The following is a 17,530-nucleotide window of genomic DNA, read 5'->3' as shown; positions in this document are numbered from 1 at the left end:
GACTGAAAGGTCCCGGGTTCAATTCTGGTCAAGGGCATGCACCTGGGTTGCGGGCACATCCCCAGTTGGTGGGTATCAAGAGGCAGCTGACCGATGCTTCTGGCTCATCAATGTTTCTAACTCTCTATCCCTCTCCCTTCCTCTCTGTAAAAAATCAATAAAATGTATTAAAAAAACATTTTAGTTTGGTGTAGTTCCATTTGTTTATTTTTTCTTTTGTTTCCTTTGCCTGAGGAGATATATCAGAGAAAATATTATTATGAGAAATGTCCCAGATTTTACTGCCTATGTTTTCTTCTAGGAGTTTTATGGTTTTGAGTCTAACATTAAGTCTTTAATCCATTTTGAGTTTATTCTTGTGTGCAGTGTGCGAAGGTGGTCTAGTTTCATTTTTTTTTGCATGTATCTGTCCAATTTTCCCAACACCATTTATTAAATAGACTATATTTTCCCCATTGTATGATTTTGCCTCCTTTGTCAAATATCAATTGACCATAAAGGCATGGGTTTATTTCAGGGCTTTCCATTCTGTTACATTGATCTAGGTCTGTTTTTATGCCAGTACCATGCTGTTTTGATTACTATGGCCTTTTAGTATAGTCTGATATCAGGTAGTATGATTCCTCCAGTTTTGTTCTTCTTTTTCAAGATTGCTGTTGCTATTCAGGATCTTTTGTAGTTCCATATAAATTTTTGGAGTACTTGTTCTAGTTCAGTGAAATACACCATTGCTATCTTGATAGGAATTGAATCTACATATTGCTTTGGGTAGTATGGACATTTCATAATCCTAACCCAAGGACATGCTTTGAAAGAGAGAGAGGGAGAAGGAGAGAGAGAGAGAGCGAGAGAGAGAGAGAGAAAGAGGCATTATAATCAATTGGTTGCCTTTTGCATACTCCCTGGCTGGGATCAAACCCTCAACCCAGGTACATGGCCTGACTGGGAATTGAACCAGCAATCTTTTGGTGCTCAGCCAAATGAACCACTCTGGCTGGGCAATATGGACACTTTAATGATGTTAATTATTCCTATCCATGAACACAGTCTATACTTTTACTTATTGGTATCTTCTTCAATTTCTTTCTTCAGTGTCTTGCAATTTTCCGAATACAGATCTTTTACATCCTTGCTTAAATTTATTCCTAGGTACTTTATTTTTTGATGCAATTGTAAATAGGATTGTTTTCTTACTTTCCCTTCTGGTGGTTCATTATTGGTGTGTAAAAATGCAACTCATTTTTGGATATTTATTTTATATCCTCCTACTTTACTTAATTTATTGACCAGTTCTAGTGGTTTATTGGTGGAATCATTAGTGTTCTCTTCATACAGTCTCTTGTCAAATGCAAATAAGGACATTTTTACATCTTTCTTTCCACTTTGTATACCTTTTATTTTTTTCTTCTTTAATAACTGTGGCTAGAACTTCCAGTTCTATGTTGAGAAAAGTGGTGAAAGTTGACATCTCTGTCTTGTTCCTGATCTTAAGGGAAATACTTGCAGTTTTTGCCTGTTGAGTACAATGTTGGCTGTGGGGTTGTCATATAAAGCCTTTATTATGTTAAGATATATTCACTCTATTCTTACTTTGATGAGAGTTTTTTAAAATAATAAATGGGTGCTGGATTTTATAAAATGATTTTTCTGCATCTGTTGATATGATCATGTGGTTTTTATCCTTTCTTTTGTTTCTGTTTTGTGTCACATTTATTGATTTGTGGATATTATACCAACCTTGTACCCCAGAATAAATCCCACTTGGTCATGGTGTATGATCTTTTTAATGTATTGCTGGATCCAGTTTGCTAATATTTTGTTGAAGATTTTAGCATCTATGTTCATTAGGGATATTGTCCTATAATTTACTTTCTTTGTGGTATCTTTATTTGGTTTTGGAATAATGCTGGTCTTGTAAAAAGAGTTTGAGAGTCTTCCCGCCTTTTGAATTTTTTGAAATAGTTTAAGAAGAATAGGTGTTTCTCAAAAATATTTTATATTTAAATATTTAATGAAGAGGTTGGATTCTCTGTTGGGTAGGAACTTACTCATTTACAGGCAAATAATAAATTAGACATGGTCATCAGTATATTTATTTATTTGATCTGGCAAAGCTTTTAGATATCTGTCTTTATTGTATTTGTGTCCATTTCTCCTGATAATTTCTACCATATAAGAAGCACTTAATAAAGTGCTTTAAAAATATTAATGCCACCCTAGCCAGTTTGGCTCAGTGGATAGAGTGTTGGCCCATGGACTGAGGGTTCTGGGTTCGATTCCAGTTAAGGGCATGTACCTTGGTTGCAGGCAACCAATCAATGTTTCTCTCTCCCTGTCTTTCACTCTCTCTAAAAAAATATATCCTTGGGTGAGGATTAACATCAACAATAAATATATGTCAATACCAATCGTAGTCACAACAGATGAATTGAATTAGAATCTCTGGTGATGGGACTTGGACATATGTAGATTTTTAAAAAGAAAACCTCATTGAGTTCTGACATATCTCACATTAAGATCTGGCTGGTGGTTGAATGTCATGAATCAGGAGGTTATGGTTCCATTCCTGGTCAGCGCACATGCCCAGGTTGCAGTCTCAATCCCCAGTAGGAGGCATGCAGGAGGCAGGTGATTGGATGATTCTCTCTCATCATTGATGTTTCTATCTCTCTCTCCCTCTCCCTCTCCCTTTCTCTTTGGAATCAATAAAAAATTTTTTTAAAGAGAGCAGTTGTTCTCAATTTGGGCTGCAGGTTATAATCACCTAAAGCAGTGGTTCTCAACCTGTGGGTCGCGACCCCTTTGGCGGTCGAACGACCCTTTCACAGGGGTCACCTAAGACCATCCATTTACATTACCATTAATAACAGTAGCAACATTACAGTTATGAAGTAGCAACAAAAATAATTTTGTGGTTGGTTCACAACATGAGGAACTATATTTAAAGGGCCAGAAGGTTGAGAACCACTGAAAAGGGCTTTAAATTCTTTTTATTTCTAGATGGCACCCCAGATAATTAAATCATGATTTGGGAAGTGTGTGAGAACTAGGCAGTTGTGCAGTGTGATTGGAGTGGATGAGTAGAAAGAAACAGGGGCAATTTACACCTGATAACGCCCTAATATCTTTGTGAAATGGGAGATGGGTTATCTGCTGAAAACCATGGTGATGCGTGAACAGGAGAGAATCTACAATAGGATGGGCAAGGTTTGGAGTCACTGCTGTGGGGAAGGGAAACAGAGTCGGTCAGGGTGAGATGCATAGATGTACACTATAAGGGTACAGAGGAGGGTAGGAAGCAGGATTTTGTCCTGGGTCCAATCAAGATTCTGTGATTTTTCTTCAATGATACTCAGAAATCCGGGCATTAACTATAGGACTGATCCCAGTTGGGAGTTTTTAGAGCAGGAACGGGAGAAAGAAAAGGATCTATTTATGAGTTATTTTGTCTTGTTATTAATTTACCAAAACATAATTTCTTAAATGAATGGCAATGATGATTTTTATTGAACGTCTGAGCTATTTCCAGTGAATCATCCTCCACCTATTAAAACATATGCAGGAGGTTCTTACAAGATACCCACCATAACCACCAGAGGGGTTGTTTCTATTTTTTTTAAAAAATTATTTTATATTTTTTATTGATTTCAGAGAGGAAGGGAGGAGAGAGAGCTAGAAACATCAATGATGAGAGAGAATTATTAATTGGCTGCCTCCTGCACGCCCCCTCCTGGGGATCGCAGCCAGCAATCCGGGCCTTTGACCAGAATTGGACCTGGGACCCTTCAGTCTATAGGCTGATGCTCTATCCACTGAACCAAACCGGCTAGGGCCAGAGGGGTCTTTTCAAAACACATTGGCAGAGCTCTGCCTACTGATCAACAGCACATCAGGGGACAGCTGTTGGACCGCAACATAGAGGACTGACAGGCCTAGATGAGCAATTTCTGGCTCAAAGAACGTGCAAGGTTTCAAGGCCTGGCATCTGTAACTTTTCAAAAGGTCCGCAAGCAATTCTGATGTCCACCCTGAGTGAGAGCCCTTGATTATAGGAAGTAGGAGGAACTGAGATGAATAGCAAGTTAAAAGCAGAGAGAACACATCTAGATTTTTAAAGGAACCTGCTTTCCAGGTTTCCTTGAAATGGAACTCATCACACCTCCAAATAGAATGTGAGAGATTCCACAGAAGGTAAAAGAAAAAAAAAAAAAAAGGATGCTGATTTTCTCTGGAGAAAATGAATAACATTTTGAGTTCCCCTTTGCTTCTGTTTAAGAAAAAGCTTATTATACAATATGAGCCCAGTGTGTGAGCTGGGTTTCAATAATGTGTTTTGCAATGTGTTTAGAGAGTGCGTATGAGGAACACTGTGTTCAGGGACATGCCAAGGAGGGGGAGTATTTCCTTTCATATCCTCCCTTAGCTATTCAGAAGAGGGAAGTTTCAGGAATCTGTGTCAGTTCTAGGATTTTTACCCCCTTCTCAGGAAATAAGTAGCCACTTCCCAGACGGGAGTGAGAGAAGGGTAGACTTTCTGATTTACACATTTCAGTGAGGTACAGCTGTCAGGATAGGTCAGTGTGGATTGGGCAGGAAACTATATTGCCATGATCCCAAAAGACATAGAGCATCCAGGGTTCTCAAATCAGAGATTTTACATGATTTTAACGATTTGGCATTTGGAAAAAATTGAACGATTTTAGTATGTAGTGTCAGATTCTTGAGGGTTGCAAAATAAATATTTAAGGAAGACTTTAGAAACAGGGAAACATGAATGTAGCATGCGTACTTTATAACATCAAGCCATGTTCTTCATATCATTATTAACCCAGAAAGGTTTATGCCCAGTTTGAAATTAAAAGCATAGCTCATTAATTTTCAGAATCTAGATTTTCTTGTCTAGGATGGAAGTGAGTGAAACCGGTTGCTGAACGGATGGCCGGTCCAATGTGCACACCCTTGGTCTTTTTGTCTACGTGCTGCGTGTATGCATAGTGGGGTCCTATGAAGAGGAGCACCATTTTGCTCAGACTCTGCTGCCACATGCTATTTTAGGGCCCCAAGTCCCCCTACTCTGGGTGTGATGGGGTTTTCGAAGGCCGCTTCCTATGAACTCATAAGTGCTGTCTTCTCGGAATCACACTCTGGCACTTAGTCCCCTGATCGCTGACTGCTGACGCTGCCAGTGTCTGGGAAGCCTTTGAAATGCCTTGAACCATGGCTGCGGCTATCGGTGTCATCTCCCGTTGATGTCAGCCCAGGTCCTGCTGGGCTGTGCAAGTGCCACACCACGCAGGCATGCTCTCCCGGGCCCAGAGCCATGTGACGTCTGAGCTACGCAGGTCCCCAGGCTGCCACTGCCAGGAGCTCCTCACATCCTCCAGGGCTCCTTAACCGAATCGGTCCTACGGGCTTCTTTATTTTTATATTTTTTAAAATATATTTTTTATTGATTTTCAGAGAGGAAGGGAGAGGGAGAGAGAGATAGAGATAGAAACATCAATGATAAAAGAGAATCATTGATTGGCTGCCTCCTGCACATCTCACACTGGGGATTGAGCCCACAACCCAGGCATGTGCCCTTGACTAGAATCGAACCTGGAACCCTTCAGTCTGCAGGCCGACACTTTATCCACTGAGCCAAACCAGCCAGGGCTTCTACGGACTTCTTTAAAGGGCTCCGCCCAGGGCTCAGGCCAGAGACCGTCGGAGCCTTAAAAGTCCTTCCTGTTGGCTTGGGGGGTGAGGAAGGGGGCATAGCTTTTGCTATTTGGCCTGGTTTTATGCTTTATTATTTTTTCAGGTTCATTGAAATATAACATTGTATAAGTTTAATGTTATAATGACAAAGTGATGATATGCTACACTTCTATATTGTGAAATGATTACCACAGTAGGGTCAGTTAACATATCCAGCACCTCACATAATTACCATTCCTTCTTTTTTGTGGTGAGAACATTTCAGATCTACTCTCTTAGCAAGTTGCAAGTATGTAACAGTTTTCTTAACTATAGTCACCGTGTTGTACTTAGGTCTTCAAAACTTACTCAGTTTATAACTGGAAGTTTGTACCCTTTGATCAACATTTCTCCATTTCTCCCACCCCCAGTCCCTGGTAACCACCACTCTACCCCTGTTTCTATGAGTTCAGCATTCCTAGAGGGAAGATTGTTCTTTCTTTTCAGAGCATAGTGGTTAGACACTTTATACACCTACAATTGGTTCTTATGCTTTAGCTTACTTGCTTTAGTGCCGATTCCCCAACCCCCCAGGATGTCCATTGCGCCCTCCTGCCCATAGGCTCCAGAGCAGTTACTTCTGCATCTTTTATTCAGCAAATCTTTATGAAGAATCTGTCCCATGCCAGGCACGCTGTTAGGTGCTGCAGGTCCGGGGCGAGTGAGACCAGCTCACGGTCTCGCGGGCCGAGCAGTACATCAATACAGCACACTAACACGTATGCACAGGCTGAGGGAAGTGCAGTGAAGGCAGCGGAGTCACTCATTCCCGTGTCTGTCTTTGCCGCCCAGCTTGGGTTCAGGCTTTGGTCTGTATCCAAGCCAGGCATGTCAGACTCAAAGGCTAACACGGGCCAAATAAACAAGGTTTAAGTTTATGTGGGCCACACAAAAAAAACAACCCCAAAGCTCCAATTTTCTTAGAAACATAGTTTATTTTGATAGGGACATGCTGAATACAAAGGGCTGAAATAAATGAGTAATCGTTAACATAAAATAATGGGACATTTTAACAAAAATTAATATTTTTTCTTGAACATTAACTTACCAGACACTGAATAACTGCACAAATTAATAAGTGTAACACAAATGAACCTATTTTTCTTGTTCTCCGAAAGCGAAATATTTCCTGTTGCGCACACCAAACAAGTCAGTACAAGACTAATGACGTGGCAATCAGCTGCTAAAATATCCACTGCTAGTGTTAGTGGAGAGAAATGGTGCACCTGTGCATAAGGGAAATGAATGCAACACGATTATAGTAACCAGTCATTAGCGAATGTTGTAGTTCATTATTAATAATTATGTATAGCAGGATATTGTAAAAATTAAGTTACAAAATTTTATTAAAATGTTTCTTACATACCGTTATATTGGCTGGGCCGCAAAAATATTCATTGTATGTCACATGCAACTGTGAATTTGACATGCTTGATCTAAGCACTTAACTAGCAGAAGCATTGCAAACCATTTCAAAGTCTAGAGTTATTTATATTTGGAAATATATGCTTTTCAACATTGACCTTACTGTTATGCTTCATCTAAATATACTCAATATCATACTATATATAAATACGTATTATATTTCATATTAATGATTACTATCTCAATTATAACACAATTATGAATTATGGTATCTATTATAATATATTGATATGGATATATAAAAATAATTTTTCTATTTATATATTGTAAATCAAATCACATTCTCTAGTCTAAACACATATCAACTAAGGAGAACATCAGAATATCCCACATGAAAAAGTGAAGATCAAACATTTTAGATTAGAAAATTTTCTCAATCTTTAAAAATGGAATATTTAAAAATCTACAGCACTATCAGTTTTTAGCAAGTCTTGTCCATGGTTAAATGAGCCTACAATTTCACATTGCCTAGAATCCAGAAATGATACATTTATTTATTGTCAGATTGATGCAGTGCCTGACAGGGAACTGAAAGTGGGTCTTAGGGCTTGTAAATTTACTGGATAAAATGTAATGCCTTCCTTAAAGTTGCCACAACTCTATGTATGCCCATGGGCTGTTCCAGAACAGATGATGGGTTGAATTTGTCTTGAATTCATCATTATTATTATTTACCAGAGGCCCGGTACATGACATTTGTGCATGGGGGGGGGGGGGGTGAGGGGGCGGGGTGGGGAGTCACTCAGCCCAGCCTGCGCCGTCTTGTAGTCTGGGACCCTTCGGGGGATGTCCGCCTGCTGGCTTAGGGGCCTGTGGGATTGGGCCTAAGCTGGCAGGCAGACATCCCCCGAGGGGTCCTTAGTGCTGCCTCAGAGGCAGGAGACACTCCTGCCACCACACCAGCCATGAGCCTGGCTTCTGGCTGAGCAGTGCTCCCACAGGAGCACACTGACCACCAGGGGACAGCTCATGAGTTGAGCATCTGCCCCCTAGACCAGTGGTTCTCAACCTTCCTAATGCTGCGGCCCTTTAATTCAGTTCCTCATGTTGTGGTGACTCCCAACCATAAAATTATTTTCGTTGCTACTTTATAACTATAACTTTGCTACTGTTATGAATCATAATGTAAATATCTGATATGCTATATGTGTTTTCCGATGGTCTTAGGTGACCCCTGTGAAAGGGTCATTCGACCCCCAAAGGGGTCTCAACCCACAGGTTGAGAACTGTTGCTCCAGACAGAAAGAAAGCCCTGATTTGTAGAATTTTCCACTTATGTCTAAATCATTAGCATTTAACTTTCTCTGGAACATTTTCCTCTCAGAAAAAAAAATGGATATGGGGCACTTTTAATAAAAAATAGCCAGAATTTTTCTGAGTAATTCTATAATTTGATCTTCTAGTTGCTATGAACTGAGTAACAATTTCTTATCAACTCCCTCGGCAGCCTCAAGAGCCTCTTTGCTGATGTCACCATGACTTCCCTGGCTCCCCTTACTTCTGTTCTCCTCATCTTCAGTGGCTCTCCATGGAGCTTAGAATAAAATACAAAAACTTTATCATGGCCTTAAGGGTCTACAAAATCTGACTCAGCCACAGCCAGTGTGGTCGAGTAGTTAAATGTTTGAGGTTCACAGTCCGGTCTCTCTACTTGCCAGTTGTGTGACCTTGAAAACAATTGTTAATCTCTCCATGCTTCAGTTACTGATCTTTAAGATGGGAAAATATAGTATCTACATCATAGAGTTTTCATAAAGATTAAGAGAATTAATGCATAGAAAGGGCTTAGAACAGTGTTGGTATATAGAAAACTTAAATATTAGCTCCTCTGTGCTGCTCCAGCCCCTCTCCAAACTCTCATTCAATCATTCTATGTGAAAGATATTTACATAAGCTCTTCCTACTGTCTGAAAAGTTCCTTTCTCAATTCTTCACCCAATTCATTCCTACTTATTCTTCATGTCTCTGCTTGACTGTAACTTCTCAGGTGAGCCTTCTGACACCCTGTCTAATTCAGACCCCCTGTGATAGTGTCTCATCACAGAACCGACCTCCCTTTTAAAGTCCTGCCACAATTTATTCTGAGCTCATCGACGTGATCACAGGAGACAGAGTGGTGGAGGCAGGGACTGTTTCCACATTGCTTGCTACATCATTATCAATGCCCAGCCTAAGCTTGGTACAGCACTCTGAAATCTGTCTGCTCATATCAGATGCGAGCCTAAACACCGCCTTCTTAGTATCAGCTTCATTTCTGTCTTGATTTTAGGTACTTTTCCTTGTGATTCTTCTCTTTTATTCGTGTGTGTGTGTGTGTGTGTGTGTGTGTGTTAATCCTCACCTGAGGATATTTTTTTCCATTGATTTTTAGAGAGAGTGGAAGGGAGGGGGAGAGACTGAGAGAGAAACAGCTATGTGAGAGAGACACATTGATTGGTTGCCTCCTGCACTCCTGCACATGCCCTGACTGGGGCCAGGGATCAAGCCTGCAACCGAAGCAAATGCCCTTGACTGGAATTGAACCTGAGACCCTTCAGTCTGCAGGCTGACTCTCTAACCACTGAGAAAACTAGCTAGGGCTCCTTTTTTTATTTTTACAAGAAGAATACATACTCACTCTAGAAAATTCCTCACTACTTGTTATGTTGTGCTTGTGTTTCCCCTGTAAGCCACCTAAAGCTTCTGGGAAACAAGTTAGAGAGAAATAACTCATTTAAAGAAATAATAGAGTAAAATAGATATGAGTTTCCTACTTAAACATGTATCTGTTATCTCAAAATTACATTTCCTTAATTATGTAGCTTGCAGAGTGAAGGCACAAAGTTGTTTTGTCAACTGGAATCCTATGTGAGGAACTACACAGAATGGCTGCTGTTTTTAGTTTTTGGGTTTTTTTTTTTAAAATATATTTTATTGATTTTTTACAGAGAGGAAGGGAGAGAGACAGAGAGTTAGAAACATCGATGAGAGAGAAACATTGATCAGCTGCCTCTTGCACATCTCCTACTGGGGATGTGCTCGCAACCCAAGTACATGCCCTTGACCGGAATCGAACCCGGGACCCCTCAGTCCGCAGGCCGACGCTCTATCCACTGAGCCAAACTGGTTTCGGCTGTTTTTAGTTTTTATTGGGCCATGTGAACCTCTAAGGGAGCGAGTGGATCTCTTTCTTCATGCTGATATCTTCTATGGGTTTTGCACAAAACAACATTGCTTTACCCAAAAAGAACACTAACAGCTAACAATAATCATACAATGAATTCCAGCTGTAAGTGGAAATTTAAAAAAAAAAGTAATTCAGAGGGAAACTAATCATGGAGCCAAGGACAATAGTATTAAATACATGAAAGTTTACATTGCCTGGGGATAAATATGCTGGTCCAGTCTAATGACCAAGTGATTTCTTGATTTGTTCAACTTTATCATAGCCTCTGTGAGGCCAGTCAAGCTTGCCAGCTAATAACTCTAGTGCTTCTCTCTTGGAAAGAGGACAGCAGAGTCCTTGTATCCCCAAACCTAAACTGGCCTCTATTGAGCTGTGGAGAGATAGGAAGCTCCAGGCTCAGATTTCACCAAACATACATGGATTGTGGCTTTAGCATTTCATTAAGAATTAACTCTGGCTAAGAATTCATTGTGCATCCAACAGCTCACATCTACAGATATTCAGATTCTTACTGACTGTTTAAAAGTGTTAATGTGTCACTTCTTAGATTGCCACTTCCTGGTGTTGAAACAATGCTGAATTGGCAATCATCTTCCAAAGCCCAAATTATACACAGTCTTCTACATGTTGAAAAAGGAATTTGGCTTTTCCTCAAACAGCTTTATCTTCTAAGAGAGGTGAAGGAGAGTTCTCTAGGACATGACATACCCTAAGAAACATTTTTTTATATTGATATCTTTTTTGTAAAATGAGAGCTGTATGCCAGTGAGCATCTGATTTTAAAAAGGGATGATTTTATGAACATTAAAATAATAATAATCCTATACTAGTATAATAAAACCCTAATATGCAAATCGACCAAATGGCGGAACGACTGGTTGCTATGATGTGCACTGACCACCAGGGGGCAGATGCTCAATGCAGGAGCTGCCCCCTAGTGGTCAGTGCGCTCCCACAGGGGGAGCGCCGCTCACGGCTGGTGAGTGCAGCAGCGGTGGCAGAAGCCTCTCCCGCCTCCACTGCAGTGGGCAGTAAGGAGCGAGGGGTCTCAGACTATGAGGGTCCAGGACTGCGAGAAAGATGTCTGACTGCCGGATTAGGCCCAGGGAATGGGCCTAAACCAGCAGGTGGACATCCCCTGAAGGGTCCCAGACTGCAAAAGGGCGCAGGCTGGGCTGAAGGACCACCCCCTTAAGTGTATGAATTTTGTGCACCGGGCCTCAAATTAGTATATAATTTTCTCTCTTACTTAAGTATTATTTATTAAAATGATACTCATGCTATGGTGACATTGAAGGTTGGTAAAGAAGTTTCTAAGGGTCATGGATCCTGCATTTATTTATGAATGATTCATACCAGAAGTAAGTAATATTTCATCAATAATTTAGATTATCTTTTTGGTTCATAAATATACTCAACTCACAGTTAAAAAAATTTAAATAGTTAATAGTATAAAAAGAAAACAGATTTATTTGTCATTTAAACAGTACCTAAATACAGTAATCAAACATTTTATTAATCTTTAATCACAATAAAATGTTTTACTTTAGCTCAATATATTTCAACAAATTTTTATTGATTTTGTTTCTTTAACTTTTATAGATATTCAATCTAATGACTCCCTTTAAATTTTATTTTATCTCCGAAACCGGTTTGGCTCAGTGGATAGAGCGTCGGCCTGCGGACTGAAGGGTCCCAGGTTCAATTCTGGTCAAGGGCATATACCTGGGTTGCGGGCACATCCCCAGTGGGGGATGTGCAGGAGACAGCTGATCGATGTTTCTCTCTCATCGATGTTTCTAGCTCTCTATCTCTCTCCCTTCCTCTCTGTAAAAAATCAATAAAATATATTTTAAAAAAAATTGTATCAAGTAATATGGAAGCTCAGAATATTCAGAGTAAACTTTGTTAAGGCCTGATAAATTCTCAGCAATAAAAATGATGCTTAAGTGGATAAATGTTTAAAACATAACGTGCTAGACCTTTTTCATGTATAAAAACCATACCATCAACATTGTTAATAAGTCTTGAGATTTGAGGATCTCTTCATAATCCCCCAACCTCAACACCCACGTGAACACAGAGAGGTGTGCACGTGCGCGTGCGTACACACACACACACACACACACACACACACACACACAATGTAATGTTGATGAGAAAATGCCCTACTCATTTAAATGACTGGTATGTTGACCAGGCATAGTCTGTGGCCACAAATAAGATGCTTTTAGTCTAACCAATGTTCAAAAACTTTGGGGAAAAACAGGTTTAAAATCTTTTTATAAAAGTTTATTTTGTAATTACAGTTTGCATTCAATATTATTTTGTATTAGTTTCAAAATATTCACGGGGATGTAAAGAACAGCCCAGAAAATATAGGTTTAAAAATCTTGGATTCAGAATGTCACCCATCACTAAGACTTGCTCATGGTGAAATAGCACCAAACTCAGAGCCTGAAGATCTGGGTCGTAGAGAATTCTGTGGGCCTCTTATTAAATGACAAGATTGGACCATTGTACTTTGATTCCACCATTTAGCTAGATTCCTCTGCTTTTAGGATATCTGTGTGTTTATAGTTAGCACATGATATGCTGCCTCTAGGTAGGTAATAGCCGCCATAAAGTTAAGAGTTTGTCAGTTGGGGTCCGACAAGTCTGGGTGTGGATTCCAGTTCTGCTCACTCATTACTGTGTAATTGAATTTAGGTGTTATTCTACCCGCCCCCCCTCCCCTCCCCCCCCCTTTCCATGTTTATAATATGGGAAAATGGGATAGTGATCTCTATCTCTCAACTTCCCCGAGGATTTAATGACAGAATATGTGAAAATGCTTAGCTTAGTAACCGATAATGGCTCTTACTGTGAAATGGCAAACATGACTTAGGATCCACAGCCAGGATCCAAGGACATGAATTTTGCCTATGTTTTTTCCATATGCGACCCATTGCTATCTTGAAATTCGATGTGTAAAACAGACCTCAGTCAAGTAAGAGAATACTTATAATTTTATTTTCCAATTTTAAAAATAAAAATGTTTCCAGTTACATAAACGTTAACATTTAAAATAAGTAACATAAACATGTTGCAGGTAATGAAGATACGCACATCCGTGCCACCACGTTGCAACGCATAAGAACCGTGACGGATCAAGAGAAGCCAAACGAAGGAAGCCCTGCGCCTCCCCAGCCAGCGCCGAGGACCACGGCCCCGGCCCCGGCAGCCGCAGCGCGGAGCCCGGCCCCTGCAGAGGCCGGAGCCCAGGAGCCCGCCTTCCAGTCCCCGGTCCTGAGAGCCCTGTCCCAGCGGGACGCTCGCGCGGAGATTTTCCTGTGGAGCTTTGTGCTCTGGTCTGACACCATCGAGATGGTGCGTGTGGCCGGCCACCAAGCTGTGTACAAGTCCGCCTGGCTCTACCCAGTCTACCTGTTCAGTTTCATCTCGCTCCTTCGCATTATATTCACGCCCCAGAACGCCCTGCTGAATTCCCTGGGCGTCCTGCTCCAGGACTTACCCTTCATTTTTGTCAGACTTGGCTTAATCATTGACCTGGGCACGATCACGCCCGTGTTGGGCCTCTGCAAGAATGTGCTGGTGACCCTCTCTTACGGTTACTTCCGCTACTTAACCAAACTCAGGGTTTTCTCCTCCTTTGAACTGTCTTCATTTTAAAAAGAAGCTGTACTATAGTGAAGCCGCTTTATTATGCATGTGGACACATTTGTGATCTTATTCTTTTCTGGGGTATATGTTTTTGCACTATGTAAAGAAATGAAACTAGATCATAGAAAATAAGCTATTTTTTTTTTAAATGGTACCATCAGGTTTTTTAAATGTGTATAAATGGTGCTAAATTTAAGTAAGTTTATGTCCTTATAAGTTGACTCCATCTCTAGAAAATAGTAGTTAATTGTAGTTAGTTTTGTGTACTGCACCTTCCTTAAAACACCCTTCAATAAAGCCTGTAAACCAAATGAGAACACGTTTCCCCACTAAATTCAAGAGTGAGATTTTTCTTATTTAATTAATCATATTATATTAAATATCACTACAGGAATTAAATAATTAAAATTAATTTCTAGAAAATACACCTGGAGTTCTTGAATAATTTTTAGGTTATACTTTTTAAAAATCTGAATTGTAGTTTTAGGGTCTCCTTCAAACATGGAATTATGTTCTTCATCCTACTTTGATAAGTGTATTTTATGTAATTAATTGATTTCAGCAGAGAAAGCAATTCTGTTTAACAGATATTTGTCTCACTTTAAGGCTTAGCTTTTTTTATAAGTACTAAAGTACTAACATTAAGATTGTTTAATATAGTAAATTCAAGGTACATCAGCAATACCTAGGTAAAATTTTATAATAGGAAGCCATAAATTTGAGATGTAGATATCAAAGCAAAAGAATATTTTGGGGAATTTGATACCATCATAAAAATAATCACGTACAAGCCCCGTTTAAAATTAGAGTTCAACTTACAAATGCACTAGTTAGTGTCTTACGTGGTTATTATATAAAACGCATAGCTTGATGTAAATAATTAGATACATAATTATGCAATTTGCCTTCACTATGTTGGGACACTCTTGAATATTCATAGTAGGGGCTCTTCATTTTATATGAATTTTCTGGTGCTAGAAGGATTTGCAGAGTCTTATGTGTGCAGAATGTTTTACAGAACCAGGCTCTTCAACAATCTGTGGGAACAAATAGCTTAAAAGTGTAAAACTGAACTTGCGTGCCTCCCCTTACTCTCCACCAATGTCCCCAACTCACTGTTCTGTGCTTTCTGGTTTCCCCTCACATTGTCAGGCCTATTTGCAGCTGTTAAAAGCTTAGCTTCTGGCTTTGACTTTGGGCAAGTTCTTTGACCACTGTAAGCCCTAGTTTCCACATCTAAAAGCTGAGCAATGGCGGGAGTGGAGGGGGATGGGAGCGTGTGATAGAGGGATAGAGGGGATAAAAGGTGATGGGAAGCATAAAATAGAATTTGTGGAAAGTACTTTAATAGGGTTGAGAGGATTAAATGAGGGAAGGAATGTTTTCATCACATTGTCTGGCAAAGAATAGTAACTCAATGACTGTTAAAATATTTTAATTGTACCAAACAAAAGAGAGACAGGTAGCTAAATGCATTATTTTAATTTCCCTTTTGCATTCTTTTCTGCATCTCTGCTTACCCTCAAAAATAATAATTTAAACCATGCACTTATGAAAAATAATACGTAAGTCTTAAGTATACTTGAAGTAATTTTTTATCAAGTAGTAGTATGTTCAGAAGTGAGAAATGTACTGAATATGCAGATGAAAGTTGATGTGAGTATTTATTAATTAGGCATTTGAGTATCTCCTATGAGTTCTCATAGAACCCTGTTATCCACTTTAAGGCTTTCACTGTATTTTCACTTTTCTGAGTTATCCATTAATTTTTAAATTCCTTAAGGGAAGGTCTGAGGGAATCTTGTTTATCAATGTACCTTTGTCTCTGATTTCATCTATCAATCTAACAGAAACTTATACTTAACTCTGAAAGAATTTTAATACAAATAATTTCTTTTAAATTATAACTCTATATTAAGAACTTAAAACCAATTTGTAATATTCCTACATATGAAAATATATTGCATAAATGTATATATTTCTTTATTTTGGGATATATAGTGTGAACAATGCTCAGGTATGCTGAAAAGTTTTACTCACTTGAATTTAGAATACATTTTGTATCTCATGTTTGAATGTGGATGTGCCTGAAATTTTGGAAAGTTGCAACAATTTATACAAATAATGAAGGCACATATAAAAAGTTACATGTAGTAAGAAAATTCTTGAGTATCTAATTTAATATTTTATTTTGAGTATGAACATGTTTATAATATTCAAGTCTGTGGCACATAATAGAAATTATAGCAAATTATGCTAGTGAAACATTCATAGTTCTACAGTGTGTGATTAAAAGTTATGCTATTAAAATTACATTGCAATACTCATAGCTTCTAGTGGTTATTGACACTAAAGCCCATATCACTTTTGTGTCCTTTTATAAAACTTACTTCTCTACTATCTGAAAGTATACATGCAAAAAAAAAAATTACTTTAGAAGTAGGTTAGGCTACTTCTGGTTTCTAGTTTTGTGTATAAGGAGATCGGAAGTTGCCGTTATGTCCTAACAACAAGTAAAAAGCTAAACAGACTGAAAAATATTAACTTTTCTGAGATTCATAAGAGAGGGGAGGACACAGGGAACACTGCTACGCCCCAGATTGGAGTGACAGACAGGTGAGTACAGGGAATCACAGCTTCTCAGCACAGAGACTAACCAGCTTAAATGTCCGTGGAACCAGCACCCAGGTAGGAAAACCTGAGCTGCAACGGACCCAGTGCTGGAGGCTCTGTGTAGATAACTCTTAGTTAAAAGCTGTAGAGCAGTGGTTCTCAACCTTGGCTGCACATTAGAATCACCTGGGAATCTTCTTAAAATCCTGATTTCTGGGCCTCCTCCTTCGGAAATTCTGTTTCTTTGTTATGGGGTGGGGCCATAACATTAGTAACAAAGAAACAGAATTTCTGGAGGAGGAGGCCCAGAAATCAGGATTTTAAGAAGATTCCCAGGTGATTCTAATGTGCAGCCAAGGTTGAGAACCACTGCTATAGAGGGACTCAGTCATAAGGGTTCCCTCCAGTATTGAAGGATCTAAACAGAGAAAGAAGAGTATTAGAAAATTAATGTGATGGTAAAATTAAAATCTTTATTTTTCTTATTCTTAATTGATCTAATTATAGTTTGTCAAAATAACAGTAGAAACAATGTATTAGACGATGTGTGATTAAATATATGCTTATATATGTGTATACTTATATACACATATATAAGCATTTGGATATTACACATATATGCTTATGATATTTATATACATGAAATGAATGATAGCATGACTCAGGGATGGGAAAAAGGAATTAGGATTATTATATAATACCCTACCTATAAAGTGTTATAGTGTATTTAAAAATATATATATTGTTATTGATTTCAGAGAGGAAGGGAAAGGAAGAGAATAGAAACATCAATGATGAGAGAGAATCACTGATCAATTGCCTCCTGCACACTCCCTCCTGGGGATCAAGCCTGCAACCTGGGTATGCACCCTGATGGGGAGACAAACTGACAAAGTTGAGAGTAATGGTTATAAGGATGCTAAA

The 17,530-nt window shown here is 39.2% G+C and overlaps 1 protein-coding gene across 1 annotated transcript in view; it reads left to right on the top strand.

Annotated features, from left to right (window-relative positions):
• Positions 1–16,316, top strand: part of TMEM236 (transmembrane protein 236) — a 42,693-nt gene extending 26,377 nt beyond the window's left edge. Inside the window, exon 4 of the mRNA XM_036345830.1 lies at positions 13,422–16,316. Coding sequence (XP_036201723.1) covers positions 13,422–14,002 — 581 coding nt within the window. The 3' untranslated portion in view covers positions 14,003–16,316. The remainder of the gene's footprint in view (positions 1–13,421) is intronic.
• Positions 16,317–17,530: the final 1,214 nt, after the last annotated feature.

Source organism: Myotis myotis, unplaced genomic scaffold, assembly GCF_014108235.1.
Source record: "Myotis myotis isolate mMyoMyo1 unplaced genomic scaffold, mMyoMyo1.p scaffold_m19_p_1, whole genome shotgun sequence".
NCBI lineage: Eukaryota > Metazoa > Chordata > Mammalia > Chiroptera > Vespertilionidae > Myotis > Myotis myotis.
Note: the sequence above shows the minus strand (reverse complement) of the source record. Positions and strands in the feature narration are given on the sequence as shown.